Source organism: Panulirus ornatus, chromosome 50, assembly GCF_036320965.1.
Source record: "Panulirus ornatus isolate Po-2019 chromosome 50, ASM3632096v1, whole genome shotgun sequence".
NCBI classification, from domain to species: domain Eukaryota; kingdom Metazoa; phylum Arthropoda; class Malacostraca; order Decapoda; family Palinuridae; genus Panulirus; species Panulirus ornatus.
In genome coordinates this window covers 2,676,030-2,692,403 of record NC_092273.1, presented here as the reverse complement: position 1 = coordinate 2,692,403, position 16,374 = coordinate 2,676,030, and the positions used below count along the sequence as shown (strand labels likewise).

General features: G+C 40.1%; 1 protein-coding gene across 2 annotated transcripts in view; it reads right to left on the bottom strand.

The window, feature by feature from the left end:
• The window catches only part of LOC139764490 (27 kDa hemolymph glycoprotein-like), a 25,239-nt gene extending 8,865 nt beyond the window's left edge, over positions 1 to 16,374 (bottom strand). Inside the window, exons 1-3 of one of the 2 annotated variants that reach the window (XM_071691082.1) lie at positions 16,219 to 16,374; positions 11,897 to 12,024; positions 2,323 to 2,432 (exon numbers count right to left, since the gene is read on the bottom strand). In XM_071691082.1, coding sequence (XP_071547183.1) covers positions 2,323 to 2,432; positions 11,897 to 12,024; positions 16,219 to 16,279 — 299 coding nt within the window. In that variant the 5' untranslated portion in view covers positions 16,280 to 16,374. Of the gene's footprint in view, positions 1 to 2,322; positions 2,433 to 11,896; positions 12,025 to 12,910; positions 13,852 to 16,218 lie in introns of those variants that run through there. The other variant, XM_071691083.1, reaches the window with a different exon arrangement.

Here is a 16,374-nt window from a genome sequence, read left to right as displayed (position 1 = left end):
TGTGAGCTAAGCAAGTTAATCTCTATCTCACACAACCAGATCCTGAATATTCACCCAGAACATTTTTGACTTGTGACATGTAAACCTTGTATTTGAGACATTTGAAAAAAGGGAAATTTTTACCTTAATATTTTTACCCTGGCACCTATAAATATATATGATGCCAGGGTAATCTCTCCACCTGTATATATATATATATATGAATTTACATTTTAAACCATAATCCCAAGGCTAAGTTCTAGGTTGAGGTATGAGATTTAGGGGGTTATGGGTACAGAATGCCTTTACAGGGTATATCATGCTCAGTCGCCTTCAAGGCATTAGAGAAGGAAGTATTACATATTTTTTGTAGATGATGCCTCTTATCAATGAAACTGAATTCAAGACATGGATTGTGTCTTTGATTGTAAATACAGAAGCAAAAAAGTAAGTTAACATTATTGCCAATGCTTTGTTGTCTTGAACCAAGTCACTGTTTTTCATAATTAATGGATTTATCATTAACTGGGTTATGACCCTACATTCTAACATAACTGTAAAACTCCTTAAGGTTTCTTTTACTATCCTCAGCAATATACACTTCATATTGATGTTTACTTTGTCATATGACTCTTACTTTCTCTACACAACTTTACATAGTTTACTTTATCACGTTGGTTACTGGCTCCGAGTTTCTCATGAGCTGCTTTGTTAGAGAACATGCACCTTTCTATTTCACCACTCCTCCATTTTGGTTTAATTTTAGAAATAAACCATCTAATATGAATTAGTATATGTTCCCTCTGCAGCTTTTAGGTTTTTATGAAGCTTTTCTAAGCTACATTCATGTCAGTTTCATTGGCTATATCATCCCAAGTTTGCCGGTCAAGAGCAATGAGACCAATAAAATTTGCTCATTTAAAATTGGGTACTTTTTCACGACTGTCATACTGACCAACACTACATGCAGTGTTGAAAGTGACCTTCAAAAGTAGTTTGTTGGTTGTCACTTGTACCAAACTCTTCTCCAACTTCAACATTATTAACGAGATCCTCATTTGTAGTTAAAACTAAATCTAATATATTCTTGTCATTAGTACATGTCTTAACTAATTAACTAATTGGATTAGGGCACTAGCAAGCAAATTTAGGTAGAATCTATGCCCAGAGCTACTGGAAGGGGATTCTCCCCACTTAGATACCAGTATGTTATAATCTACTATGATACAGTCTTGTCCATTACAGATTTCTGCTATCTGACCATAAAATCTTTTGCCTACCTCTGGTGTCTGTGCAGGGGGCCTATAAACTAGTCCTACTCTTATTTTTTCACATACCCTTAATTTCACCAAAAATGAAGTCAATATTCTCAACAACAACAGACTTTTCTATGGGATTTAAATGAGCTTTAACAAAGAGCCAGACATAACCACCTACTTTGTTTCCCCTATCCCCATTAAACAGAGTGTAACCTGGAATTAAGTATTTGGTGAGGAAATCTCTTCTGCTGATATCTAACCAAGATACAGAAATGGCAATCATATAATATTTTCCTTCTAACAATGATGTCACTAACTCTAAGCCTTTATTTCGTATACTCCAAACATTAACATAAAACATTTTTAGACAAAACACACATGTAGACTAACTACAGAGCCTATCAAACCAAGCACCTCCCACATCATTCAGTTGTAGTCCATCCTTCATGAAGTTCTTAAAGGAGATGAGTTCATAAACTTGTGGTAGCACTTCTACATGCAAAGTGATAAGTTTACAAAGGATGGACTCCACTTGACTGAAGTGGGAGCTGCGTTCAGGGCTACACCTGAACACATCTCCCACATCATTCAGGTGTATCAGACTGCATGTAAAAATGCTGCCACAAGTTTATGAACTCACCCCTGAATGTACAATACCCTAATCCACAAGTGAATCAAGTTTAACTGTTGCATGTTGGGGGATAGCAGTATATCATGCAATTAATCTAGCTATACTGCTTTTTTATAAACTAAAAAACAATCATCTATTCATTAGATATGGGACAAACTCTCTACCTTGCAAGTTTCCCAAACAAACTGTACCATTTCTTCTCTCACTCTAGCATGATTCAGTTAAATTATGATCATCCCACAACCACAAAGTAAAATAATGCCCAGTACATTATACAAGACAAGTTGGATGTGTTAAAACAAGAAAAGCAATTGCCAATAAAACTATATGTAAGATACTGAAAAATTATAGTAATAATACACATACTTAACTGTATCCCACTTATGATTCACACCATTTGCTTATACCACCAGTTATAACCTCTTACTCAATACTTCTCTTATAAAAGCTTACCTACATGCTTTCCTTATGATCTCCTGCTCATTTTGTATATTGGGGTTCATTTCCTGAAGAAAATCATTTATAATCTGCTGTTGACAATCAACAGTATTCTTGAGGGATTCCTGTAAAAGAAAAGATAGCAGATTTGAACTCTGGAATAAACTGTTGCATCATAATAAATCACTACCATTGCCTTATGTCAAACTCAACTGTTACATTGTAATAGAAAACACCTAGGCAGAAAGTGAGGTTTCAATATTATGATGCCATAATTGATATGACCAATGGTGTGGGGATTCTACATCATGTACATGGTTGGAGCTTCCCTAAAGGACCCTCAGTTTCCTGTCAACTGCCAAACATAAATAACTTTTACTCAAAATAATCATGGAACTATTCTTATCTATACATTTCTCATAAGGTTCTCTTCATTAGGCTTTTGGCTAACCCATCTACTAATAGTAATTTAGATATTCACAAAAATAAAAAATGGGCTGGAGATGTGGAGTAAGCCAGCACTGCCATGGACTGTTCCGGAGCAAACATATTTCTCTCATATTCTACTTGCAAAATTTTCTGGATGCAATCATCATTTATGTATCTTTCCTCCATAATTCTCTTTATCAGGATTTTAATGTGTTAATTGATAATCATTTTGATACAAAAAAATTAAGAAAGTAAGTGGAAGAAATGGAGTGAGCCAGCACAACTGCCAATTATCCTGACAAAAGTCCCACGCAGTTGGCTGGGGTGTAAATACTGTAAGAGGAAAAGTGTCAGTATATATATATATATTTTTTTTTTTTTTTCAAACTATTCGCCATTTCCCGCATTAGCGAGGTAGCGTTAAGAACAGAGGACTGGGCCTTTTTCGGAATATCCTCACCTGGCCCCCTCTGTTCCTTCTTTTGGAAAATTAAAAAAAAAACGAGAGGGGAGGATTTCCAGCCCCCCGCTCCCTCCCCTTTTAGTCGCCTTCTACGACACGCAGGGAATACGTGGGAAGTATTCTTAATCCCCTATCCCCAGGGATAATATATATATATATATATATATATATATATATATATATATATATATATATATATATATATATATATATACGACCAAATTGGAGGTGGAAAGATGGAGTGAAAAAGATTTTGAGTGATCGGGGCCTGAACATGCAGGAGGGGGAAAGGCGGGCAAGGAATGGAATGAATTGGATTGATGTGGTATACCGGGGTCAACGTGCTGTCAATGGATTGAATCAGGGCATGTGAAGCATCTGGGGTAAACCATGGAAAGTTCTGTGGGGCCTGGATGTGGAAAGGGAGCTGTGGTTTCGGGCATTATTGCATGACAGCTAGAGACTGAGTGTGAACCAATGGGGCCTTTGTGGTCTTTTCCTAGCGCTACCTCGCACACATGAGGGGGAGGGGGATGTTATTCCATGTGTGGCGAGGTGGCGATGGGAATGAATAAAGGCAGACAGTGTGAATTGCGTGCATGTGTATATATGTATGTGTCTGTGTGTGTATATATATGTGTACATTGAGATGTATGGGTATGTATATTTGTGTGTGTGGACATGTATGTATATACATGTGTATGGGGGTGGGTTGGGCCATTTCTTTCGTCTGTTTCCTTGCGCTACCTTGCAAATGCGGGAGACAGCAACAAAGCAAAATATATATATACATATATATGAAAGTTGATGGAGAGAGACCATGAGAGGCAAGTGTTTTGGGAGCAGCTGAATGAGTGTGTTAGTGGTTTTGATGCACGAGATCAGGTTATAGTGATGGGTGATTTGAATGCAAAGGTGAGTAATGTGACAGTTGAAGGAATAATTGGTATACATGGGGTGTTCAGTGTTGTAAATGGAAATGGTGAAGAGCTTGTAGATTTATGTGCTGAAAAAGGACTGGTGACTGGGAATACCTGGTTTAAAAAGAGAGATATACATAAGTATATGTATGTAAGTAGGAGAGATGGCCAGAGAGCATTATTGGATTACATGTTAATTGATAGGCGTGCGAAAGAGAGACTTTTGGATGTTAATGTCCTGAGAGGTGCAACTGGAGGGATGTCTGATCATTATCTTGTGGAGGCGAAGGTGAAGATTTGTGGAGGTTTTCAGAAAAGAAGAGAGAATGTTGGGGTGAAGAGAGTGGTGAGAGTAAGTGAGCTTGGGAAGGAGACTTGTGTGAGGAAGTACCAGGAGAGACTGAATACAGAATGGAAAAAGGTGAGAACAAAGGACATTAGGGGAGTGGGGGAGGAATGGGATGTATTTAGGGAAGCAGTGATGGCTTGCGCAAAAGATGCTTGTGGCATCAGAAGCGTGGGAGGTGGGCAGATTAGAAAGGGTAGTGAGTGGTGGGGTGAAGAAGTAAGATTATTAGTGAAAGAGAAGAGAGAGGCAATTGGACGACTTTTGCAAGGAAATAATGCAAATGAGTGGGAGATGTATAAAAGAAAGAGGCAGGAGGTCAAGAGAAAGGTGCAAGAGGTTGAAAAAGAGGGCAAATGAGAGTTGGGGTGAGAAAGTATCATTAAATTTTAGGGAGAATAAAAAGATGTTTTGGAAGGAGGTAAATAAAGTGCGTAAAACAAGGGAACAAATGGGAACTTCAGTGAAGGGGGCTAATGGGGAGGTGATAACAAATAGTGGTGATGTGAGAAGATGGAGTGAGTACTTTGAAGGTTTGTTGAATGTGTTTGATGATAGAGTGGCAGACATAAGGTGTTTTGGTCGAGGTGGTGTGCAAAGTGAGAGAGTTAGGGAAAATGATTTGGTAAACAGAGAAAAGGTAGTAAAAGCTTTGCGGAAGATGAAAGCTGGCAAGGCAGCAGGTTTGGATGGTATTGCAGTGGAATTTATTAAAAAAGGGGGTGACTGTATTGTTGACTGGTTGGTAAGGTTATTTAATGCATGTATGATTCATGGTGAGGTGCCTGAGGATTGGCAGAATGTTTGCATAGTGCCATTCTACAAAGGCAAAGGGGATAAGAGTGAGTGCTCAAATTACAGAGGTATAAGTTTGTTGAGTATTCCTGGTAAATTATATAGGAGGGTATTGATTGAGAGGGTGAAGGCATGTACAGAGCATCAGACTGGGGAAAAGCAGTGTGGTTTCAGAAGTGGTAGAGGATGTGTGGATCAGGTATTTGCTTTGAAGAATGTATGTGAGAAATACTTGAAAAGCAAATGGATTCGTATGCAGCACTTATGGATCTGGAGAAGGCATATGATAGAGTTGATATAGATGCTCTGTGGAAGGTATTAAGAATATATGATGTGGGAGGCAAGTTGTTAGAAGCAGTGAAAAGTTTTTATCGAGGATGTAAGGCATGTGTTCGTGTAGGAAGAGAGGAAAGTGATTGGTTCTCAGTGAATGTAGGTTTGCGGCAGGGGTGTGTGATGTCTCCATGGTTGTTTAATTTGTTTATGGATGGGGTTGTTAGGGAGGTGAATGCAAGAGTTTTGGAAAGAGGGGCAAGTACGAAGTCTGTCGTGGATGAGAGAGCTTGGGAAGTGTCAGTTGTTGTTCACTGATGATACAGCGCTGGTGGCTGATTCATGTGAGAAACTGCAGAAGCTGGTGACTGAGTTTGGTAAAGTGTGTGAAAGAAGAAAGTTGAGAGTAAATGTGAATAAGAGCAAGGTTATTAGGTACAGTAGGGTTGAGGGTCAAGTCAATCGGGAGGTAAGTTTGAATGGAGAAAAACTGGAGGAAGTAAAGTGTTTTAGATATCTGGGAGTGAATCTGGCAGCGGATGGAACCATGGAAGCGGAAGTGAATCATAGGGTGGGGGAGGGGGCGAAAATTCTGGGAGCCTTGAAGAAAGTTTGGAAGTTGAGAACATTATCTCGGAAAGCAAAAATGGGTATGTTTGAAGGAATAGTGGTTCCAACAATGTTGTATGGTTGCAAGGCGTGGGCTATGGATAAAGTTGTGCGCAGGAGGGTGGATGTGCTGGAAATGAGATGTTTGAGGACAATATGTGGTGTGAGGTGGTTTGATCGAGTAAGTAATGTAAGGGTAAGAGAGATGTGTGGAAATAAAAAGAGTGTGGTTGAGAGAGCAGAAGAGGGTGTTTTGAAATGGTTTGGTCACATGGAGAGAATGAGTGAGGAAAGATTGACAAAGAGGATATATGTGTCAGAGGTGGAGGGAACGAGGAGAAATGGGAGACCAAATTGGAGGTGGAAAGATGGAGTGAAAATGATTTTGAGTGATCGGGGCCTGAACATGCAGGAGGGTGAAAGGCGTGCAAGGAATAGAGTGAATTGGAATGATGTGGTATACCGGGGTCGACGTGCTGTCAATGGATTGAACCAGGGCATGTGAAGCGTCTGGGGTTAAACCATGGAAAGTTTTGTGGGCCCTGGATGTGGAATGGGAGCTGTGGTTTCGGTGCATTATTACATGACAGCTAGAGACTGAGTGTGAACGAATGGGGCCTTTGTTGTCTTTTCCTAGCACTACCTCACACACATGAGGGGGGAGGGGGTTGTTATTTCATGTGTGGTGAGGTGGCGATGGGAATAAATAAAGGCAGACAGTATGAATTATGTACATGTGTATATATTTATATGTTTGTGTGTGTATATATATGTATACACAGAGATGTATAGGTATGTATATTTGCGTGTGTGGACGTGTATGTATATACATGTGTATGTGGGTGGGTTGGGCCATTGTTTTGTCCGTTTCCTTGCGCTACCTCGCTAACGCGGGAGACAGCGACAAAGCAAAATAAAAAAAAAAAATTTTTTTTTTTCTTTTTTATACTTTGTCGCTGTCTCCCGCGTTTGCGAGGTAGCGCAAGGAAACAGACGAAAGAAATGGCCCAACCCCCCCCCCATACACATGTATATACATACGTCCACACACGCAAATATACATACCTACACAGCTTTCCATGGTTTACCCCAGACGCTTCACATGCCTTGATTCAATCCACTGACAGCACGTCAGCCCCGGTATACCACATCGCTCCAATTCACTCTATTCCTTGCCCTTCTTTCACCCTCCTGCATGTTCAGGCCCCGATCACACAAAATCTTTTTCACTCCATCTTTCCACCTCCAATTTGGTCTCCCTCTTCTCCTTGTTCCCTCCACCTCCGACACATATATCCTCTTGGTCAATCTTTCCTCACTCATCCTCTCCATGTGCCCAAACCACTTCAAAACACCCTCTTCTGCTCTCTCAACCATGCTCTTTTTATTTCCACACATCTCTCTTACCCTTACGTTACTCACTCGATCAAACCACCTCACACCACACATTGTCCTCAAACATCTCATTTCCAGCACATCCATCCTCCTGCGCACAACTCTATCCATAGCCCACGCCTCGCAACCATACAACATTGTTGGAACCACTATTCCTTCAAACATACCCATTTTTGCTTTCCGAGATAATGTTCTCGACTTCCACACATTCTTCAAGGCCCCCAGAATTTTCGCCCCCTCCCCCACCCTATGATCCACTTCCGCTTCCATGGTTCCATCCGCTGCCAGATCCACTCCCAGATATCTAAAACACTTCACTTACTCCAGTTTTTCTCCATTCAAACTCACCTCCCAATTGACTTGACCCTCAACCCTACTGTACCTAATAACCTTGCTCTTATTCACATTTACTCTTAACTTTCTTCTTCCACACACTTTACCAAACTCAGTCACCAGCTTCTGCAGTTTCACACATGAATCAGCCACCAGCGCTGTGTCATCAGCGAACAACAACTGACTCACTTCCCAAGCTCTCTCATCCCCAACAGACTTCATATATATATATATATATATATATATATATATATATATATATATATATATATATATATATATATATATAGTGATGGGTGATATGAATGAAAAGGTGAATAATATGGCAGTTGAGGGAATAATTGGTATACATGGGGTGTTCAGTGTTGTAAATGGAAATGGTGAAGAGCTTGTAGATTTATGTGCTGAAAAAAAGACTGGTGATTGGGAATACCTGGTTTAAAAAGCGAGATATACATAAGTATACTTATGTAAGTAGGAGAGATGGCCAGAGAGCGTTATTGGATTACGTGTTAATTGACATGCGCGCGAAAGAGAGACTTTTGGATGTTAATGTGCTGAGAGGTGCAACTGGAGGGATGTCTGATCATTATCTTGTGGAGGCTAAGGTGAAGATTTGTATGGGTTTTCAGAAAAGAAGAGTGAATGTTGGGGTGAAGAGGGTGGTGAGAGTAAGTGAGCTTGGGAAGGAGACTTGTGTGAGGAAGTACCAGGAGAGACTGAGTACAGAATGGAAAAAGGTGAGAACAATGGAAGTAAGGGGAGTGGGGGAGGAATGGGATGTATTTAGGGAATCAGTGATGGATTGCGCAAAAGATGCTTGTGGCATGAGAAGAGTGGGAGGTGGGTTGATTAGAAAGGGTAGTGAGTGGTGGGATAAAGAAGTAAGATTATTAGTGAAAGAGATGAGAGAGGCATTTGGACGATTTTTGCAGGGAAAAAATGCAATTGAGTGGGAGATGTATAAAAGAAAGAGACATGAGGTCAAGAGAAAGGTGCAAGAGGTGAAAAAGAGGGCAAATGAGAGTTGGGGTGAGAGAGTATCATTTAATTTTAGGGAGAATAAAAAGATGTTCTGGAAGGATGTAAATAAAGTGCGTAAGACAAGGGAGCAAATGGGAACTTCAGTGAAGGGCGCAAATGGGGAGGTGATAACAAGTAGTGGTGATGTGAGGAGATGGAGTGAGTATTTTGAAGGTTTGTTGAATGTGTTTGATGATAGAGTGGCAGATATAGGATGTTTTGGTCGAGGTGGTGTGCAAAGTGAGAGGGTTAGGGAAAATGATTTGGTAAACAGAGAAGAGGTAGTAAAAACTTTGCGGAAGATGAAAGCCGGCAAGGCAGCAGGTTTGGATGGTATTGCAGTGGAATTTATTAAAAAAGGGGGTGACTGTATTGTTGACTGGTTGGTAAGGTTATTTAATGTATGTATGACTCATGGTGAGGTGCCTGAGGATTGGCGGAATGCGTGCATAGTGCCATTGTACAAAGGCAAAGGGGATAAGAGTGAGTACTCAAATTACAGAGGTATAAGTTTGTTGAGTATTCCTGGTAAATTATATGGGAGGGTATTGATTGAGAGGGTGAAGGCATGTACAGAGCATCAGATTGGGGAAGAGCAGTGTGGTTTCAGAAGTGGTAGAGGATGTGTGGATCAGGTGTTTGCTTTGAAGAATGTATGTGAGAAATACTTAGAAAAGCAAATGAATTTGTATGTAGCATTTATGGATCTGGAGAAGGCATATGATAGAGTTGATAAAGATGCTCTGTGGAAGGTATTAAGAATATATGGTGTGGGAGGCAAGTTGTTAGAAGCAGTGAAAAGTTTTTATCGAGGATGTAAGGCATGTGTACGTGTAGGAAGAGAGGAAAGTGATTGGTTCTCAGTGAATATAGGTTTGCGGCAGGGGTGTGTGATGTCTCCATGGTTGTTTAATTTGTTTATGGATGGGGTTGTTAGGGAGGTAGATGGAAGAGTTTTGGAAAGAGGGGCAAGTATGAAGTCTGTTGGGGATGGGAGAGCTTGGGAAGTGAGTCAGTTGTTGTTCGCTGATGATACAGCGCTGGTGGATGATTCATGTGAGAAACTGCAGAAGCTGGTGACTGAGTTTGGTAAAGTGTGTGAAAGAAGAAAGTTAAGAGTAAATGTGAATAAGAGCAAGGTTATTAGGGTACAGTAGGGTTGAGGGTCAAGTTAATTGGGAGGTAAGTTTGAATGGAGAAAAACTGGAGGAAGTAAAGTGTTTTAGATATCTGGGAATGGATCTGGCAGCGGATGGAACCATGGAAGCGGAAGTGGATCATAGGGTGGGGGAGAGGGCGAAAATTCTGGGAGCCTTGAAGAATGTGTGAAAGTCGAGAACATTATCTCGGAAAGCAAAAATGGGTATGTTTGAAGGAATAGTGGTTCCAACAATGTTGTATGGTTGCGAGGCGTGGGCTATGGATAGAGTTGTGCGCAGGAGGATGGATGTGCTGGAAATGAGATGTTTGAGGACAATGTGTGGTGTGAGGTGGTTTGATCGAGTGAGTAACGTAAGGGTAAGAGAGATGTGTGGAAATAAAAAGAGCGTGGTTGAGAGAGCAGAAGAGTGTGTTTTGAAATGGTTTGGGCACATGGAGAGAATGAGTGAGGAAAGATTGACCAAGAGGATATATGTGTCGGAGGTGGAGGGAACGAGGAGAGGGAGACCAAATTGGAGGTGGAAAGATGGAGTGAAAAAGACTTTGTGTGATCGAGGCCTGAACATGCAGGAGGGTGAAAGGAGGGCAAGGAATAGAGTGAATTGGATCGATGTGGTATACCGGGGTTGACGTGCTGTCAGTGGATTGAATCAGGGCATGTGAAGCGTCTGGGGTAAACCATGGAAAGCTGTGTAGGTATGTATATTTGCGTGTGTGGACGTATGTATATACATGTGTATGGGGGTGGGTTGGGCCATTTCTTTTGTCTGTTTCCTTGCGCTGCCTCGCAAACGCGGGAGACAGCGACAAAGCAAAAAAAAAAAAAAATATGTATATATATATATATATATATGTATTGGGATATCATCTTGTATATATCTATTAGGTTCTAATGCCCGTATTTCTGTTTCAAATGATACATGTTCAGGCCCCGATTGCTCAAAATCTTTTTTCACTCCATCCTTCCACCTTCAATTTGGTCTCCTGCTTCTACATGTTCCCTCCACCTCTGACACATATATCCTCTTTGTCAATCTTTCCTCCCTCATTCTCTCCATGTCTCCAAACCATTTCAACCACTCTTTTTATTACCACACATCTCTCCTATCCTTACGTTACTTACTCAATCAAACCACTTGGGAAGTGAGTCAGTTGTTGTTTGCTGATGATACAGCACTGGCGGCTGATTCGGACGAGAAACTGCAGAGGTTGGTGACTGAGTTTGGTAAAATGTGTGAAAGGAGAAACTTGAGAGTATATGTGAGTAAGAGCAAGCATATTAGGTTCAGGAGGGTGGAGGGACAAGTTAATTGGGAGGTAAGTTCGAATGGAGAAAAACTGGAGGAAGCGGAGTGTTTTAGATATTTGGGAGAGGACTTAGCAGCAGATGGAACCATGGAAGCGGAAGTGAGTCACAGGGTGAGGGAGGATGCAAAGGTTCTGGGAGCATTGAAGAATGTGTGGATGGCAAGAATATTATCTCGAAGCAAATATGGGTGTTTGAAGGAATAGTTGTTCCTCTGAAGTCCAACCAACCCAAAACTCTGACTTAATGATTTCTATTCCCAACGTATACATTTAAATCACCCACTACTAACCATTCCAATCTCCCTCAAGGAGTTGCAGACATCTACTACATAATATCTAATGTTTTTCCATTTCCTATCTCTAAACCTGTAGTGGTGCATAATCCTATTACTATCGAAACACTAATTGATCCTTTTCACATTCTAAGTAACATTTATTTCATATAATCTTCAACACGAGGATTCCATATTCATTTTGAAAAGCTGCATTCTCCCTTGTCCTCTTCAACTTCCATCTTCAAAAAAATTCACCTACCTTGAAGTTTGTAGCATTCTCCTTAAGACGAATGGTACACATATTCTCCATGAATTGAAAGCTTTTCATTCTGAAGCTGGTAACTTTGGCAAGACCATGACTTAAATCCAGCTTTTGTCCTGTAATTTCTGGAATACATACAAAGGACATATCAATCCTTTAAGAAAAAGAGAAATCGTGGATATCAGAACTATTTAGCATAATAAAGCAAGTACAGACCCTCAATTTCAAACCAAGAACCTGCTTCTTTAATGTAACTCATTTGAGAAAAGCGTGTGTGGAAAATGAAAATGCCTCACCCTTGCATAACCTGAATATAATGGAAATATGACTGAAAGAAAAAAAAAGCATCTAGATCACTAGAAAAGGGGCAAGGTCTTTTGGTGAAGATCTCTACTGTATGCCTCTTCTCTGACCTTTCTCTCTCATGGAAGTTTGCAAGGTATTTATTCTATGTTTGTGGATCAATACGAATCCTAATGTCACCAGATTTCTTGCTAACAATCAACATACGACCAACCTTCTCTACTGGTTCATCCCTTTGGCTATGACCTTCATTTTCTGTAATTCACTGAGCTTATTATGAAATTTTTTGTTCAGCACTGACTGGCACTCTACATAATGATATTGCTACTGGATAATCTGAAGATTCAATTGTTACCAATACCATGTAATTTCATTTGATCTGAAAACACATCACTGTAATTTGAAGAGAACACATCTTGAACTCCACCAATATTCTCATAATTCATGATTATCAGATTCATCTGTTCTAATGCTCTCAACCAAAATTGGCATGAGATCCTGATCAACAACAATAAACTCTGAAGAATATTTCTTCTCAGTCTTATAACTGAAAATAACAACTGCTCTTTTCCAATAGGCTTAGCTTAGTCTAATTCTACAAGTACAATAATGATCATACGGATTTATCTGTTTGTCAGGAACTATATGTTGCATTGCATTCACACCTGTGCCACAGTCAACCTGAACTATGACCTTCTTACCACCTACCTCCTGGATGTCATGATGGCTGTATTGCTGCATTGTGTTGAAAGCTTCATAACATACTGGACATCAGAGTCGTCTGCATCCTCTTGAATACCACTGACCATACATACTTCTGAGATCCTTGTCTGGTTTTCATCTGTATTTGTTTGTAATGATATTCATCTTGTTGTACTTGCTACAGGTCTTACCAAATGCTGGGCATTCTCCTGTCTCCCAAATATGTTGCCAGAGAACTTGCATTCCATCATGGGTTCATGTGTCCGGGCGTTCTCCTCACAATATGTCTTTATTTCATTTGTCTTCCTCATGGGTCTTCAGTCACCTTGTTGGCAGCTTTTCTTTACGATCTCCATATCAACATTCCTTGCATAGAATCCTGAGTCTGGTTATAAATGAATCTAATTATTCTCTTGTTTGTTGCACACAATTTCGCCATCTATGCCTGTCAGCCACTACATTCTTCTTTGGGGTAAAATGTACATCAAATTTGGCAAGATCTTTCTGTAGCTCTGTATGTGGGTCAGGTTGGTTACCAACTGGTGCTGAGAACTCAATCATACCTATCATGTAATTCACCTCCACCTGAGGTAGTAGTCGTGCAAACTTCTCATAAGGCTTCTTCTTGAAACCTGCTGCCAGAATGCAGGGGTTATATTTTTTGCTTAAAGGTCTTCCAACATTGTTCAGTGTCACATGAGGTTTATTTTGCCGGGGAAGAAGAGTTGTGAAGCCGCCATTTACCCAACGTCGTTACCTGGCATTTTTATTTCGCCTTCCTCACTAAAACAGGAACTTGTCGTGTCTTTTCCTTTGGTTGTCCCAGAGTGTGTGATGACTGATGATACTTTCACTGTTGACATCATGTTTATCTTTACTAGTGTGTACGTCTTACAGAGAATTAATAGTTGGAATGCCACAGTAACTCACTATTGTAATTCTCAAAGTCGGTCGCTTACACTGCTGCACGACATGTCAACAAAGTCTCTGCTTTCTTATAGAAAACGTGTTATGGTAAACTATAATAAAGGAATATTGTTACCACATGACTAGATACTGCAGCCTAAATCTATTCCATATACCAGTCAGTCATCGCTAAAATGGCATGAATTCTGTGAGAAATCTTCACCTCTTCATTTTAAGGTAATTTGTGAAGCTCCTAAACTCTTAACAAATAACATAGTGATGAAACCCCTTAGTAATCATGTTTGTTCAAGACAAAAACACTTCCAGAAATAACAGACATCTTAGTATGTATATACAACAGTACACCTGCTATACGTTACGAGGGGAGGGAGGGGGAGGTTGCACTCGTTGTGCCCTGTCTCTTAGCCTTTGACTGCAGATAACTGCAACAAACACATGACTTCATAAATGCTGAAACACCGCTTGGGAGAGGAGACGAGAGTCCTTAGGGCTTTCGTGTCTTAACACATCCTTAGACAACCAGTCAAAGACTGAAAAAATAGAGGCAATAGAGGTTATGTATACTGAACCGGAGGGAATATGGAACAGGATCATAAAACCTTGTAAATAGTGAGAGGTGATGTTGGCACGTGGGTCATCGTGACCACATCCTCCACCTGACCTTGATCTGACATCACCTTGGTGACATCACTAAGATAAAACTGGTCACACGGTTGATTTACAGGTGGTGTTTCTTCACCAACCTTGTAAACATGTATATGTGTAGTAATATGTTGGATGAAAGAAAGAAGGGTTCCATCTCAAAGATCATCCGGGTAATGTACACTACAAATCTAACCTAACCTAGCTTAGAAAAAGAGTTCGGGAAACGAATCTTCAGATAATTCCACTTCTGTGACTTCAAAGTTGTTCAGTGGGAGGAGTGTTGGTACATCATCAGTAAACCAAACAGTCATTCGAGCAAGATTTGGCAGCGGATGGAACCATGGAAGCGGAAGTGAGTCATAGGCTGCGGAGGAAGAGAGAGTTCAGCAACTATTGTACGAAAAAAAAAAAAATCCCAGGAACTAATGTGCTGACGCGCGACGGACTACCATTTTTTTAGTTCTCTTCAAGGTCAGAATACGTCACTGCCCATTTCGGGTGTGACGCCACGGTCATTATATTTCCAAATCATACTGATGTGTAGAGATACAATTGTAATTCGTAATTATGGAAGTCCGCAGGGTGGTGGTGGAAGGAGGTATTTCCACCCGGAAAATACGAAAATAGCAGATGTGGTGTATGTGCGTATGTGTAAAAGAGTACATACATGGCACATTACAAGGTTAAGCCGGGGCAACACTAGTCCACTTCATAAGTAACTATAATCTCCACTCAGAACTTTCGTACCAAGGTAGTGTCTGTGCTTATCTCTAACAACACTCATCCCTAAACCGAGCTAACCTGGTTCACCCAACCCTAGACCCACCTGACCCACATCACTCCACCCTCGACACAACTGATCCAGCGCATCCAACCTACAACCCAGCTGACCCAGGTCACACATCCCTCGACACAGAATCTCAATCAATACCCGCATGGTAAATTTCACAATGAAAATAATCAAAAATATTAAAATGACAGCGATGTATAAAACTTATAAGGAAGGCTATATTAAAAGCTTAACGTGAATAGCGAGTGAAGTTAAATTCCAATAAAAAGTTGAAAACTGTAACACTAAAAATGTTACTAATTAAAGAGAGAATAGAATATATTTCTGTCTAAAAAAACAATGTAAAAATACCCATCAAATCTTGCTTGTGTACGCAGAGGAATAAGTATATATATATATATATATATATATATATATATATATATATATATATATATATATATATATATATATATATATATATATATACAGTTTTCAACTGTAACACTAAAAGATATTCAGATATTCCTATGAGTCCACGGGGAAAATGAAACACAAGTTTCATTTTCCCCGTGGACTCATTGGAATATATATGCGCTACCTCGCACACATGAGGGGAGAGGGGGTTGTTATTTCATGTGTGGCGAAGTGGCGATGGAAATAAATAAAGGCAGACAGTATGTATCAGGTACAGGTATATATATGTATATGTCTGTGTCTGTATATATATGTATACGTTAAGATGTATAGGTATGTATATTTGCGTGTGTTGAAGTGTATTGATATACATGTGTATATGGGTGGGTTGGGCCATTCTTTCGTCTGTTTCCTTGCGCTACCTCGCCAACGCGGGAGACAGCGACAAAGCAAAATAAATAAATAAATAAATCATATATATATATATATATATATATATATATATATATATATATATATATATATATATAAGAACATGTTCAAGAGTTTAACTTACCAGTAACGGTCAGCACCAACAACACACACACCAACTGTTGCCAGCCCATCATCCCGGCCATTATGCCTGGCTGTCTGTCGGTGACTCGGACGTAAACTGGTAAGAACCACGTTACACGAAGCGCGGAGCAACTCTGGAGCTTGATTGTCGATGCAC